The sequence below is a fragment of the Crinia signifera genome, chromosome 9, assembly GCF_055691185.1.
Source record: "Crinia signifera chromosome 9, ASM5569118v1, whole genome shotgun sequence".
NCBI lineage: Eukaryota > Metazoa > Chordata > Amphibia > Anura > Myobatrachidae > Crinia > Crinia signifera.
Window position 1 is genome coordinate 54,434,685 of NC_139225.1, and position 15,148 is coordinate 54,449,832.

Here is a 15,148-nt window from a genome sequence, read left to right on the forward strand (position 1 = left end):
GGCTTGGTGGTCTAGGACCAACTCAAATTATTAATGGTTTATTATTAATGAGCAAAACCAGTGCTGGTAGCTGGCAATCATAGAATGTGTACCGACAGAAGCAAATCCTGCCCTTTACCACATAACTGCCACTAAGAATCGCATATAAACCCAATCTAAATAAAAAAAAATTGACCTAGGGGTGCCGTGAAAAAAAGTCTGATTCTCTAGGGTGCCGTGAATCAAAAAAGATTAGGAACCCCTGCACTAGGGTGTGATGTGAGAACAAAATAGTGTGTGGAGCACTGTGCCCAAAGCATTGTGAGCGCAGCAAGTGATGCGAGGGGATGCGGACTGTGTCGACATTCGGGTAAAAAAAAAAAAAAAAGTGAAAATAGGATTTTAATACCTACCGGTAAATCCTTTTCACTGAATTCATATGGGGTACTGAGGTCCATAGAGGGTATCCGACAGGAGACAGGCACATAACATTTTCTTCAACCAGGGTGTGCTGGCTCCTCCCCTCTACTTCCCCCTACCAGCCAGTTAAGAAACTGTGCCCGAAGGATAACGTATGTGAGGTAGGAATTAGCATAATGATAACGTGGTGAGATTTGCACCAGCACACCACAACAACTCTCTCAACTAAACGTAGTTAACCCCGTCATTGTGTTATTAGAAACATAAATTGTATAAGATTTTTGTGGAGCAATTAGTCACCAAAACTCAGCTGCTCCTAAACAGGTCAACGGACCAATAACTTTAAAGAATGCCCGAAATTGCAATTAGCAAGAAGGCAATAACAGGATCACAACCTGTGCAAACAGAGCACCGCACTGAGGCGGGCGCTCAGTACCCCATATGAATTCAGTGAAAAGGATTTACCGGTAGGTATTAAAATCCTATTTTCACTTTCATTCATTATGGGGTACTGAGGACTTATAAACTTGGGGAGGTCCCAAAGCTTCCAGAAAGGGCGGGAACGTGCGGAGCCTGTTGCAACACCGCCTGACCAAACTGGGTATCATCCCTGGCCACTGTGTCAAATTTATAAAATTTGACGAAAGTGTGTTGACCAGACCAGGTGGCAGCTCTACATAGCTGCAATGCTGACACACCCCGATCAGCCGCCCAGGATGCTCCTATGGCTCTAGTGGAATGAGCTCTCACTGAGGCCGGAATAGTCAAATGGGCTGCCACATATGCTTGCTGTATAGTGGAACGAATCCATCTAGCAATCGATTGTTTTGATGCCGGGCAGCCTTTCTTTAGTGCGTCATCTTACGGATCCTTGATGTTCTTCTAACGTAGATCTGCAAGATTCTAACCACATCAAGTGACTCAGGAATATCTTAATGTCCTGAACAAGAAGGCACCACAATCGGCTGGTTTATATGGAACGCCGAGACCACTTTAGGCAGGAACTGCTGTCTTGTCGGAAATTCCGCCCTGTCTTGATGGAAAATCAGATACGGACTCTTACAAGAGAGCACCTAGCTCAGAAACTCTTCTGGCCGAGGCCAGAGCCAGTAGCGTCACCGTCTTCCAGGTGAGGTATTTCAAGTCAATGGTGTCCACTGGTTCAAACCAGGCTGACGGAAGGTACTCCAGGACAACATCTAGGTCCCAAGGCGCCGTTGGCGCCACAAATGGAGGCTGTATTCTCAAGACTCCTTGCAAAAAGGTCTGGACTTCGGGATAGAGCGCTAACTTTTTCTGAAAAAAGACAGAAAGGGACGATATTTGAACTTTTAAAGACCCCAGCCGGAGTCCCTTATCAAGGCCCATCTGCAAGAAATGCAGGAAACAGTCTAATTTAAAATCTGCTGGCGGAAAACTCATGTGCTCGCACCAAGACACATATCTACGCCAGATCTTATGGTAGTGCGAGGCCGTCACTGCCTTCCTGGCCCGGGTCATGGTGTTTATGACCGAGGAATGAAATCCCTTCAGAGCTAGGATGTTCCGCTCAACCTCCAGGCCGTTAAATGCAGAAGCCCTAAGTCCTGTTAGACGAAGGGGCCCTGTACTAAAAAATCTCTTCTTAGAGGCAGCCGCCATGGTTCTTCTACCAGCATGTTTTGCAGACTTGCGTACCATGCTCTCCTGGGCCAATCCAGTGCTATTAGGATTGCCTGCACCCTCTGATGTCTGATCCTCTGCAACACTCTCCCCAGGAGGGGGAGGGGCGGGAACAGGTACACTAGGTCGTATGACCAGTCTGTGGTCAGAGCATCTGTTGCCTCTGCTCGAGAATCCCTTGTCCTTGAGCAATACCTTTCCACCTTGTGGTTGGTCCTTGAGGCCATTAAATCTATCTGTGGGAGCCCCCACAGATCTACGATGCTTTCGAATACCTGAGGATGCAGACTCCCATTCCCCGGGGTGAAGGTCGTGACGACTCAGGAAGTCCGCCTCCCAGTTGTCCACCCCGGGTATGAATATGGCAGATATCGCCACAGCATGCATCTCTACCCAGGTCAGAATCTTGAAGACTTCTCTCATGCACGCTCTGCTCTTCGTACCGCCTTGGCGGTTTATGTAAGCAACTGTCATTGCATTGTCCGACTGGACTTGTATCGCCTGATGTTCCAGGAGGGAGTGAGCCTCCAGAAGAGCATAGTGTACAGCTCTCAGCTCCAAGATGTTTATGTGGAGCTGTGTTTCCATGTATGACCACCGGCCCTGGAATCGCATCTCCTGTGTAACTGCCCCCCAGCCGTGAAGGCTGGCATCTGTGGTCATCAAGATCCAGTCCTGGATCCCGAATCGTCTCCCTGCAAGGAGATTTGGTGTATGTAGCCACCACTGCAGGTTGCCATCAGTCTGATGCAGAGGTAGACCGAGACTCTTTCTGGGGCTAGCACCTCCCTCAACAGCTGTTGTATTGCTGCAATCTTCTCCCCTGGGAGAAACACCCTTCTCTCCACTGTGTACAAAATCATCCCCAAGAACTGGAGACGTTGGGACGGAATCAGTGAAGATTTTGGTATATTCAGGATCCATCCGTGCTGAGACAGGAGATGTCTGGTTGTCTCTATGGCCCCCAGCAGCTTAGACACTGACTCCACTTTCAGCAACAAGTCGTCCAAGTATGGGATGATGTTTATCCCCTGAGCCCTTAGTAAGGACATCATCTCCGCCATCACCTTGGTGAAGACTCGTGGGGCCGTTGAAAGTCCAAATGGTAGGGCTTGGAACTGGAATTGTTCCTCCAGGATTGCAAATCTCAGGAAGGCCTGGTGTGGGGCCCACACCGGTATGTGGAGGTATGCGTCCTTCACATCGATGGACGCTAGATATTCTCCCTCTTCCAGACCTGCAATCACTGCCCTCAGGGATTCCAGTTATTTGAACACCCTCCAGTAGGGGGTTCAGGGACTTTAGATTTAAGATGGGTCGAACCGACCCATTTGGTTTTGGAACCACAAATAGGTTTAAAAGTAACCCTTGTTCCTTTCTGCAGCTGGCACTGGTATAATGACCTGTGCTAGGATCAGCTTTTGTACAGCTTGTCTGAGGATACTGCAATCCTCTGCTGCTGCTGGGAGTCCCGACCTGAAATATCTCTGAGGGGGTGGTCTTTCGAACTCCAGCCTGTAACCGTGTGAAATAATGGCCCTGACCAAAGGGTCGAGGGCGGATGCATCCCACACGTGACTGAAGAACCTCAGTCTTGCACCCACCGCGGGAATATCCCGAGGTGGGAGTGGCCCGTCATGCGGTGGGCTTAGGGGTAGCTGCGCTTGTGCTACGGTCTCTTGTAGCAGCAGCCGCTGCCTTCCTCGGCTTACCCCTGGCGCCTCTATTGGCGGTGGAGCCTCCTCTGGCCTTGGACCTGAATTTAGAGGTCCGAAAGGACTGCTGTGAACCCCCTGTGACAGGGCGTCTTACCGGGGTGGAGGCTGACGGGAGGAATGTGGACTTACCAGCCGTAGCTTTTGATATCAAATCATCCAGTTCACTCCCAAAGAGCCTATCCCCTGTGAAGGGGAGACTCTCTACGCTGCATTTGTAGTCCGCGTCAGCGACCCACTGCCGCAACTACAGGGCCCTACGGGCCGACACAGCCATGGCCGAGTTGCGGGCATTAATTGCACCTAACTCTTTTTGTGCTTCGCACATCATCTTTGCTGTGTCCTGGATGTGACGTAGCTTTTCAGCTACCGTAGGTACATCCATGTCACCCAACAGGCCTTCTTGTATCTGGCCTGCCCATGTAAAGATGGCTTTTGCCATCCAGCAACTAGCAAGCACCGGGCGTTGAGATGCCCCACTGGCTGTATACATAGCCTTTACTGTGCCATCTAGTTTCCTATCGACCGCGTCCTTTAAGGTAGAGGTACCTGGGACTGGGAGCACCACCTTTTTTGAAAGGCGGGACACCGAAGCATCCACTATAGGGGGCTCCTCCCACACCTTCCTACCCGTGGGGTCAAAAGGGAAGGTAGATTTAAAACGCTTGGACAATGAAGCGTTTCTCTGGATTTTTCCAGGCAGCTTTGAACACCTCTTCTAAATCAGACTGTTCAGGAAAGATGATATCTTGCCTTCTGTGTGACACAAAAAATGGGTCACCCTCAACCGGTGTGGATAGAGGTAAATCTAGTACTTCTCTTACAGCAAGGACAAGGTTTTCAGTACCTTGGATGCAAGACTGACGCCTGTCATCTGCGTCGCCATCGCCATCACCATCATCCATATCGGAGTCAGGTGCCACGGCATCAAGTGCCCTTTTACGGGACACCCCTGGCATGGGTGTAAGAATATCCACCCTCGCTGACAGGACCTTTAAATCCTGTTGGACTTGCTTAATCTGCAAATTATTTGTCGCCAGCTGTGATGAGACAGTCTCTAACATGGCTTTCATACCAGTGGCCCATGAAGGTTCCTGGGAGTCAGCCTGCGAGCTACTGCACTGCGCAGACATGTTACTGAGCTGTGGTGACATACATTGCTCACATGCAACCTGTGATGTGGAGCTAGGAGCAAACTTGTTGCTGCAAATCATGCAAGTTATTTTTCTCACCATGTTGGAGAAAAGAATACCCCCTTAAACACACTGCAGTCATAAAACCGGCATCCCCACTGAGGGGACCCGGTTATCACTCACCACCGACGTTTTCAGGCTGTGTGCGGCAGCTGGGGGTGTGCTCGCTGCAGCGCAATGCCCGCGGTAAGAGCACCCTCTCAGGTCGGTGGACCTGCAGCAGGGATCAGTTCGGTTCCTTGAGAGGCCTGCAGCAGTCCCTTCCCCCGGCTTCCCTCGTCGCAGGGAAGCTGTTAAGCCCAAACAGCAACCCGAAAATAACAAACTAAAATAAATTGAAGAAAAAACTCTCTGGATCTCCAGGAGTGTGCATCCTCTCCTGAGGGCACATTTTCTAAAACTGGCTAGTAGGGGGAAGTAGAGGGGAGGAGCCAGCACACACTGGTTGAAGAAAATGTTATGTGCCTGTCTCCTGTCGGATACCCTCTATTCCCCAAGGTTATAAGACCTCAGTACCCCACAATGAATGAAAGTAAAAAAAAACATGTCGACCTTTTGACTGTCAACCTAGTCCATGTCGACCTAATGACCTGTCGACCTAAAGCCATGTCAACCTAATGATCCCAACCCTTCCTTCACCACATTGAATTGTAATTACTTATAACTACTGCATGCATTACTAATAGAAGAATTGGGGTGGGTACACAGTAGGCTAAAAGGCAATAAGGACAATGTTTTGGCAATTTCCCTTCACCCTGGACCATCCCTGATTGCAAGTACACACTAGCTTGATGCAAAGAACAATGGAACCATGCAAGAAATTCATGTGAACAATATGAAATGTAGTCTTGACCTCTCCAATGGTCTCAGTGCTGTGATTTTGCATCAGAGAGATGTCCAGAGAGACTGTGTAATCATAGGTGTATAGGCAGGTCTACATATAAAATACTACTTACAGGGAGGGTCAGGTAGGTTGTGAAAATGTTGTGTGGGAAACTGCATATTCTATAACATCTCATGATAATAAGCACTTGGTTCATATCACACAACAAAAAATTGTGGATATTGCAACAAAAATTAGTGTAATGCGGCATTCACAAAGGGTGATTGTAGCCATTTGTATTAATGAAGCACAGATCGCTCAGTGTATATGGCCCCCAGCGATGTGCAGTCCCATACATCACCAGGCTAGATTTATACTGCATGCAGTATAAATCTAGTCATCAAGCAAGATCGCTCAGCACACATCGCTGGTGCAGAATGAACTGTACTAAGCATTATTGCTCAGTACAGAGTTTCCCTCACCCCATGTGTATTGGGAATAGTACAGATTTATTGGAGGCATCAGTTTCAGTACTTGCTTATGGTTGAAACTTTCAAATTACAAACAGGATGTGTGTGTATTTAGAAAGAGAAAAGTATGCACACTCATACATCTAAGTTTGAGCAACTGTGGTTACATGGGAATCCACAAGAAGTATAAAGATAAATTAAACAAAACAACCAATATAAAAATATTTTCAGAGTATTCAAACATCACTAGTTAATGTAAATTAGCACCGAAAGGCTGGGGTGGGGTAGTGTCGCAAACTGAACTTTGATAGGCAATTAAAAATAGGCCATTTCAGTAACATAGACCTGATAAAAATTTAAAATCAAATCATACTGATTGTGACAGACCATGAAACCTGTGAACAATTAATGTTAATTCTGTCAAAACATTCAAGTAAAAACTACCTCATGAGGGGTGAAGGGGAAGGCTGGGCCGGGTGCCATCTGCCCCCCAGGCCGCTCTAACAGGAGTTTTGCGGGCCGCGGCTGTCTTATGCTGTGTACACACGGTCCGATTTCCTTTCCGATGTTGACGATATCGTCAACATCGGATCGGCATCGGATGCAGATCGCAAGGGTTTTAACCCTTGCGATCCCGATCCGATCCCGATGCGCGTTCATGTATCGGAAGCCAGAAAGTCTTGGCTGCCTTGTCTATATAGTGCAGATCTGCACTATATAGTCAAGATAGGATGCAAATCGGATGTGCCTTAAGATCCTATCCTAGTGTTCCCGCTAGGCTGTTTTAGCGGGGCGCTGCGCCCTGCCCGGTTTTTAAAGGGCAAAATGTGCCCTGCCCCATTAGCAGCGCCCCGCTAAATCAGCCTGCATTGTGCCCGCCGGAGTGCCCGGGCCGTCGCATCGCTGAAGGGGGCTTGCCCGGCCATGGCTACGTCCCGGCAGCTCAGTGACGTAGTCATGGCCGGGCAAGCCCCTTCATCGATGCGGCGGCCCGGGCACGCCTCCTAGGGTGATGCGGCAGCCCGGGCACGCCTCCTGTATTGACGTGGCAGCCCAGGCACGCCCCCCTAGCGTGACGCGGCGGCCCGGGCACGCCCCCCTAGCGTGACGCGGCGGCCCGGGCACGCCCCCTAGCGTGACGCGGCGGCCAGGGCACGCCCCCTAGCGTGACGCGGCGGCCCGGGCACGCCCCCCGCCGTGACGTCGGCGTGCCCGGTCCGCCAAACCAGCGCCCTGCCCCCCATAATTCCTAGGGGGAACACTACTATCCACGATCCTATGTGATCAGATCGTGGATAGGATCTTAAGGCACATCTAACGTGTGTACACACCATTACCTCTGCCGCCTCCAACTATCAAAACATGGCCGCCATCTACAGAAACATGGCTGCCGGCCTCCAGGGCTATGTGGAGGAGGGCCCGGCAGCCTGTTCCTCCTGATGCCCGGCGGTGACAGATGCTGATGACTCCGCCCGCTAGCCCACCCATGCGTCTGTGGAGCTGTGGAACTTATCTGGCAGGCGGAGGTCGGGGACTGTGGCCGCGACCAAGTAAGCACTAAGCAGGGCAGACAAGCAGGGAGCCGCAGAAGCAACATTTCTGCTGTTTCCTGTGGTGTCCCCCTTTTATTGTGCAGCCTGTTGTGACCTTTTATTATGCTGGGAGAGCAGCCTGTGGGGTCCTGGTTTTATGCTGGGGGAGCAGCCTGTGGTGTCCTGGTTTTATGCTGGGGGAGCAGCCTGTGGGGTCCTGGTATTATGCAGGGGGAGCATCCTGTGGGGTCCTGGTATTATGCAGGGGGAGCAGCCTGTGGTGTCCTGTTATAATAATGATAATAATACAATAATACAGGGGTTTTTCCCAGCCCCCCCATCTGATGGAACAAATGTTTTCAATTTTTTAGTCTGATCACACATTGTGATCTTAGCTTCGCCCTCTCCCTCTTACTGAATTATTCTCTGCCTACTTGCGGCAATGATCTATTTTTCCAGGGGGGTAATCTATGTTATGGGCCTATGCTCTGGACTTGCCTCCTAGGCTGAAAGTTGCCAACCAGCCAGCCCCTGTAAAGGGGGGAGGCGCGGGTTGGCGGGGGTCATGCGGAGTGCGTGGTATGTGGTAAGTAGCTTATAAGCTTCTATGGGGTATCGCCAGCTTTTGCTCGCGATACCCCCACAGCTGAATGCCCCCCACAGCATCCCGCCCCAGATAACAAAATGTGACATTATTGGCTAGTGTGACATTATTGGTTGGTTATGCCCCCAAGAAGTGGTGTACCATTTATTATGTGGTACAGTCAAATTTAAAAAAAATATATTGGGAACAGAGGAAACAAGCTTCTATAAATGGAAAGATTTGAAGGAATAAAAGGTGTGGGCACACACCAAGGCCAAATACATACTACCGGCATGGACAATGTAATGGTTTGCATTACTGCCTCACAGCACTGAGGACATGGGTTCATATTCACCCGATGCTTGTGTGGGTTTCCTCCGGGTGCTCTGATTTCCTCCCACAATCCAAGAATATACTGTTAGTTTAATTGGCTCAAAACAATATTAACCCAAGAGTGAATGTGTGTGCCTGTACATGTGGTAGGGAATATAGATTGTAAACTCCACTGGGGCAGGGACTGATGTGAATGTTCAAATATTCTCTGTAAAGTGCTGTGGAATATGTGTGAGCGCTATAAAAATAAATAAATACATGCAATATAGTCAAAATAGACTTGTCTGTATAGTCTGTTTTCCCTTGTGATACCGACACCACAGGACCATGCATCGGTATCACAAGCCTCTTGAACACCTATGATTATGGCTATTCTACTAACCTAATTTTAATATATAGTTAAAATTGTAGCCAAAAATGCACCAGGTGTACACAGCTTTAGAGTACAGCTATAGATTAATACCCCTTTTACACCAAAATCCCTGGTCGGACCCTGGTCTTTGAACACGGAAGTTTCCAGGGTCGGATCCTGCTTCATACCCCATTTACACAGCACTTCAACCTGGGTCGGACCTGGGTCTGCACCATTTACACTGAACCTGGGTCAGCCCTGCTTTTCACTATGGATGACATTAAAAATGTCAATTTTAGGACTGATAAACTGCCAACCAACCTTCCCTCAATGATTTAAATAAAAATTCAAAGACATAAAAAATTAGCATTGAAAAATGTTGGTTGGTTTATTTAGCAAAATATTTTTTCAAAAAGTTATATTCAGTGATGAAGCGCACATAGCGGTATAAAAGTGCAGCATCACCCATGTGCTCCCCTCAGTCCTCTGCCCCTGCAGCAGCAGACAGTTGGTCGACCTAAAGATGGTCGACAGTCATTAGGTCGACACCACTAGGTCAACATACTGCAAGGTCCACATGGGACAAGGTCAACAGGTCATTAGGTCGACACAAGCATTAGGTCGGCATAGGATTTTTCACTGTTTAATGAGCCGACATATACAGACAGGCGGTATTTCATGCCCTAATATCCACTAGGGCAGTGATGGCTAACCTTGACAGGTTGTGGCAGGTCCACCTGTGGAGTGCCAGGTAGCAGCCTGTGTGCACTGTCCGCACGGGTTGCTGTCTTCTGCTGCTGCAATGCACTGTGGAATGCATGGTACTGACTTACGGAAAGGCGTCCCGTGCTTCTGGTATCCTTTCAGCACTAGCCAGATGTCCCGACCTGGGTTGGGACCATTTACACCGCTCACGACCCAGGTCCGACCAGTGTTCAACCCTGGTCAGGACCTGGGTAGGAGACCAGTGTCAATGGACCTGGGTTGGTCCCATTTACACCAACACTGACCTGGGTCCGACCTGGGTCCGACCTGGGTTTTTCGTTGGTGTAAAAGGGGTATAAGTAAGGTATATAGTACATGTTTGCAGATGTACATTTCAAAAGAGAAGAGTATGTAGCAGAAAAAAAAAGTAGGGCACAATTATTATGTGTCATTATCCAAAACACAATGGCAGTAAATATAGCATTCAGATCTGTAGCATTTTGCGCGTGTCAGGGGAAGAGCTTTTCATTTTCACTTAAATAGGATACAATGGCAGCAATTCAACTTTTAAAAGTACTATTCTTCTATATAAGATAAAGATTACCTTCCGAGCATGTGCAGAAGTATATTTACATGTCAACTCAAGACAGAGATGTATGGAGAGCTTTGCAGGATTTTATAGAAAACCAGTCCAGTGAGATTAGCAAATCAGGGAAGTATGTATGGAGGACATCCTATGTTCTCCAATGGCTAGGATGCATAATGGAGAAGACAGAAAGTTGCTAAAGTGGTGGAAAGATAATTTGCCCCTCCGTCTAGCTCTGCCTTTCCTGTACCGTATCAGCATAGTGCTGACACAAAACTGCTCCTGCACCTTCTGGAGTCAGAAGACGTGTGTGCAAAGAAGCCCAGAGCCAATGATGGGACTGGTAAGAAACAGACACCGCCATTCCTACATCTGTGTATGGGAAAAATTTAAAAAAAAGTTGTTATAATGCTCGCTGGTGGCATTGTTTACACAAGCAGAATGTACCACTGTAGAAATGTTTGGGTTTTTTTCAACAGACTTTTATAAAGCTGTAATAATCCTTTCTTTTTAGTAAAAATGCAATAAGAAAATAGATGATCATTGCTTCATATATGCATTCCTGTTTTTAATACTAAGTGCTAAGTTATTATATAGCACTGCGCTAAGCACCAATACATTTACCCATATAGAATATTATATGACTGCTGATTAGTAGTCCTAAATATGGGCTGGCACAGAATTCACCTGCATACTGGCTTTTTTTTTTTTAAGTTAATAGAATAGAAATAGGTACACAAAAAGAAGACTTTGATACCTATTAAGATTACTTACCTAATTGGTACTTGTTTCCTAGAACGGCCACACCGATTTTGATCGGGTCGGTCGCATCAATCGCATCGAATGCGACCGACGTGATGGCACCGATTTTTACATTGATTGAAATGTGAATAGGGTCCCTGGGACCCTATTTTAAATTGGATTCAATGTAAAATTCTCCCCAGACCCCAATTTTAACCCCCTCAACGGCACCCCACGATTGACGCCATCCCGAAGCGTGGAGAGCGTAGCGAGCCCGCGAGGGTCGGCGGTACGCGTCCTCCGACCTTTTCATACCCCTACTATCCACGTCGGCGTGAAGTTGAGAATATAAAGTGTGGCGAGCGCAGCGAGCCCGAAGCATGGCGAGCGCAGCGAGCCCCGCGAGGGGACGCGTATAACAATTTCACAGGTATACGCGTCCCCTTGCTGCGCTCGCCAAACTTTATATTTTCAAGTCCACGCCCACGTGGATAGTAGGGGTATGAAAAGGTCGGAGGCCGCGTACCGCCGCCGCTCGCCACGTTTCGGGTTGGCGTCAATCGTGGGGTGACGTTCTCAATGGGAGGGGGGGGGGGGGCATATACAATGAGAAATGGCCCATTTTCCATTTTTTTCCTGATTACAATGTTAAAGATATTTTAACATTGAACCCTATGGCAAAATCGGGTCCATCGCTTTGGTCGCGTGCCATGTTAATGCACCCGACCGACGCAATGGACCCGATTTTGCCTTTGCCGGCAAAATGGACCTGATTTCAAAGGAAATCGGGTCCATCGGGGGTAATCGTGTACCTTAAGTTAAGGTATACAATTACCCCCGATTGTGGGCGTTCTAGGAAACAAGTACCACCTAATTTAACAAAGCAGATAAAAAAAAGAAAAAAAAAAAACACGGTAAAGTGGCACATGCTCTACTTTATTAGATCGCTATTAAATCATCTGGTTTGGTAAGTCAGCAATGTGCACACTACCACGTTTTCTAAATGTGGCTATCTGTTCCACTTTATCATCCACCCCCCCCCCCCCCGCTCCCCTTTTTATTTATCTATTATATATAATGTAGTTATAATGGTTTTGAATAAGTTCAAATACATATGCAAGTGCTGATATCGCTAGGGAAGTTTTTTGCAAAGCTTTGCTGGAAAAGGCTATTATTATTGTTTATACTGTATATCATTACCAATTACACAGCATTAGGCAGATAATATCTGTCATTCACTCCAGTCCCTTGCCATTAGATCTTACAATCTGCAATTCCTTACACACACACACACACCTACCAACTTTGTAATATTTACATAAGAAAGTGGGCATAGCCTCAGGCCCGCTAGGCCATGCACATGTATGACCATGTGTCGCACCCCCCGTTCTGGGAACTACCCTTATAAAATTAACCTTTGTAGCAACTTTCTCCCATACTACTACTACTACAACTACGGGGAACATGTGAGAAAAGAGTAAAGAACATTATCTAGATTTTGTGCTCCAACATGCTAAGAAAGAAGAAATTATAATTTAGATCCTCAATAAGAACCTTTTCCATCTTAGCGTTCATTCTAGCACCTGCCAGCTTTGAAAACCCATGCAGTTCCTGTTCCCTGCCTGGGGTGCCGCTGTTTGCTGTGATGTTTCTAGCACAAATCTGGTAAGCATATCCGTACTGATATACAGATCACCGTGTGCTAGAAGCACTGCAGCAGACAGCAACACCCCAGGCAAGGAAAAGGAACTGCATGGGTTTTCAAAGCTGATGGGTGCTAGAATGAACACTACTACATCTCAGGGATACATTTACTAATAAGGCAGTTCTACTAAAGATGTTATGTTGTCCATGGCAACCAATCAGATTATATTTATTATTTTCAAGAAGGTGCTAAATAAATTAGTAGAATTTGATAGGTTCTATGTGCAAAATCCCATCTTCAATAGAACTCTAATCTTAGTAAATTTACCCATAGGTGTGCCGTGCTTCCTGAGGAAGGTGTAAACTAGAAGAGTGGTCCACAGAATATGCAGATGACCTTGCATGGGAATGTGGATGGGAAGCATCCCTCCTCCCACTTTTTCACTTCCCTGATCAATGTACTGAAAGGAGAGAAAGAACTTAGGAAGGGAATTATTGCCAAATCAGATGTAATACTGTATATGTACAAATAAAATTAATAACACAGACTAAAACCGCACAGACATAGCTTTGTGTATTTGATACCAGATGTGTATTTAGAAAAGAGAGTTTCCCATACAATCCCTTTAAACGGTGATACTCATGAATTACATATATTCTCTATCTGCTTAAAAGCCAGGTGAAATGCAGGGAAAAAGTCCATCAGCCACAAAACCGGTGTAATTCATATGTTCCAGTTCAATGGCATAGTTACCCTATATACAATATATCATAGCTTTGGAGGTAGTATAAGCTACACAGGTTGAACATTACGTAATCAACTATGAGATGGTTCCTCCTAAGCCTAACAAACAGTAAACAGATATATATTTAAAAGTCTTATCAGTGACATTTACATATTATGCCTCTAATGATTCCTGCTGCAGGTGAATATGCAATGGAGGCATTTACTTGTAAAATACATAGAACCATGCCAGAAATAAGCACACATCCTCCACATTATTAGCCAACAATGCCTGCAATACAAATGCTAATCTAGTACCATGGGCTGGCCCATTGAATGTAGATGGTTCAGTCTACTGAACCTGTGTTGGAATAGACACAATGTCCTGTGTATAAACATTCAGCTAAATGCATGCACTGCTGATATGCAATATACATATGGTATGCAATGGAATGTATCAGGCACAACAGTGGTATGCATATGCAATGTTACACAGGGATTACAGTATGTATTTGTTTCTCTTTAGATCGATGAATAGCTGGGAAAGTTTAACCCCTCCTTTACTTCAGCATCCAACCAATGCACTCGGTTCCCTCCTTTTAGGTGTACTGTCTCTTTAAGAGGCACCAAGATGGAGTCTAGTGTCGGAGTAGGCAGCTGATGTACCCTGATCCTCTACTACAGATTGTGCGATGTTCCAGCACATCTCAGTGTAAATCATATGTATATATTCCCAATGCGCAAAGACCCTTCCAGCTGCTCCCTGCACATGGGCCAGACATATACAGGGCAGGTGACAGCGAGCACTTACCGCCTGTGTCTCCGGATGCATCGCCCGCTGCCCAGCAACCACAGAAAGGATCTCCGCTGCAGCCCGGGTGCCAGAGTAATGTCGCTCTCCTGTATGCAGTGCAGGACCCGCTACAATGTCTGGAGGTCTCCCTGTCCAGGCTGCCTTCTCTTTTTGTCTTCCTCCCCTCCTCCTCTCTTCAGTACATTCTGGGTGTGTTTATGGGGTGGGGCCCTGGTGCAAGCAATGTATAAAATCTATACACGAACAATTCACAAGACAGTCTCCATTTATTTGGGGGGACCTCTCATGTTTCCCCTGCTCAGGTTGTAAGCAGCTTTCTATGCCTCAGTGCTGTCCTCCCAGTGGTGGGTGTGTTGAGGGGTGGGGTCCTGTCCTACTAATAGCCCTTACTGCACTGTTTCCCCAAATCTATATTGTGGCTACGGTGACCTCCTCCTTACAGCATAATGTCTCATTCGTCTCTCTCTTCTAGCTGCTTTTCTGTTTCCTTACACTCCTCCTCTCCTCCTTAGCAGCCTTGACCCTAACCACACCCTGCAACTCCACCCCACACCCAGCTTGTCAGTCAGACCTGCACTGCACAACCACCCAGCCAAGGGAGCCACCTCTAGGACTCTGCTCTGCCAATATATTCTAGCTATTTTTTTAAAGAATTTTGTAATATTGCAAGTTCTGATGATTATAATTAATGATATGAGTGCTTGTACTTATATACTGTATATATCTACACACCTGTTTGTGTTTTCTATCAACATTTCAAGTAATGTGCCATTCACAGATGTGTACCAATGCAATATCATGGTCTATGACAAATGCAACATTGCAAAGGAAATGCTTTATAGCTCTAAGAGACCTTGCAGTAATATTGTGGG

At 46.9% G+C, this 15,148-nt stretch overlaps 1 protein-coding gene across 2 annotated transcripts in view; it reads right to left on the reverse strand.

Annotated features, from left to right (window-relative positions):
* Nucleotides 1-14,789, reverse strand: part of LOC146035561 (Krueppel-like factor 8) — an 86,682-nt gene extending 71,893 nt beyond the window's left edge. Inside the window, exon 1 of one of the 2 annotated variants that reach the window (XM_083159084.1) lies at nucleotides 14,274-14,789. In XM_083159084.1, coding sequence (XP_083015210.1) covers nucleotides 14,274-14,294 — 21 coding nt within the window. In that variant the 5' untranslated portion in view covers nucleotides 14,295-14,789. Of the gene's footprint in view, nucleotides 1-13,066; nucleotides 13,087-14,273 lie in introns of those variants that run through there. The other variant, XM_083159085.1, reaches the window with a different exon arrangement.
* Between the last annotated feature and the right edge of the window lie 359 nt (nucleotides 14,790-15,148).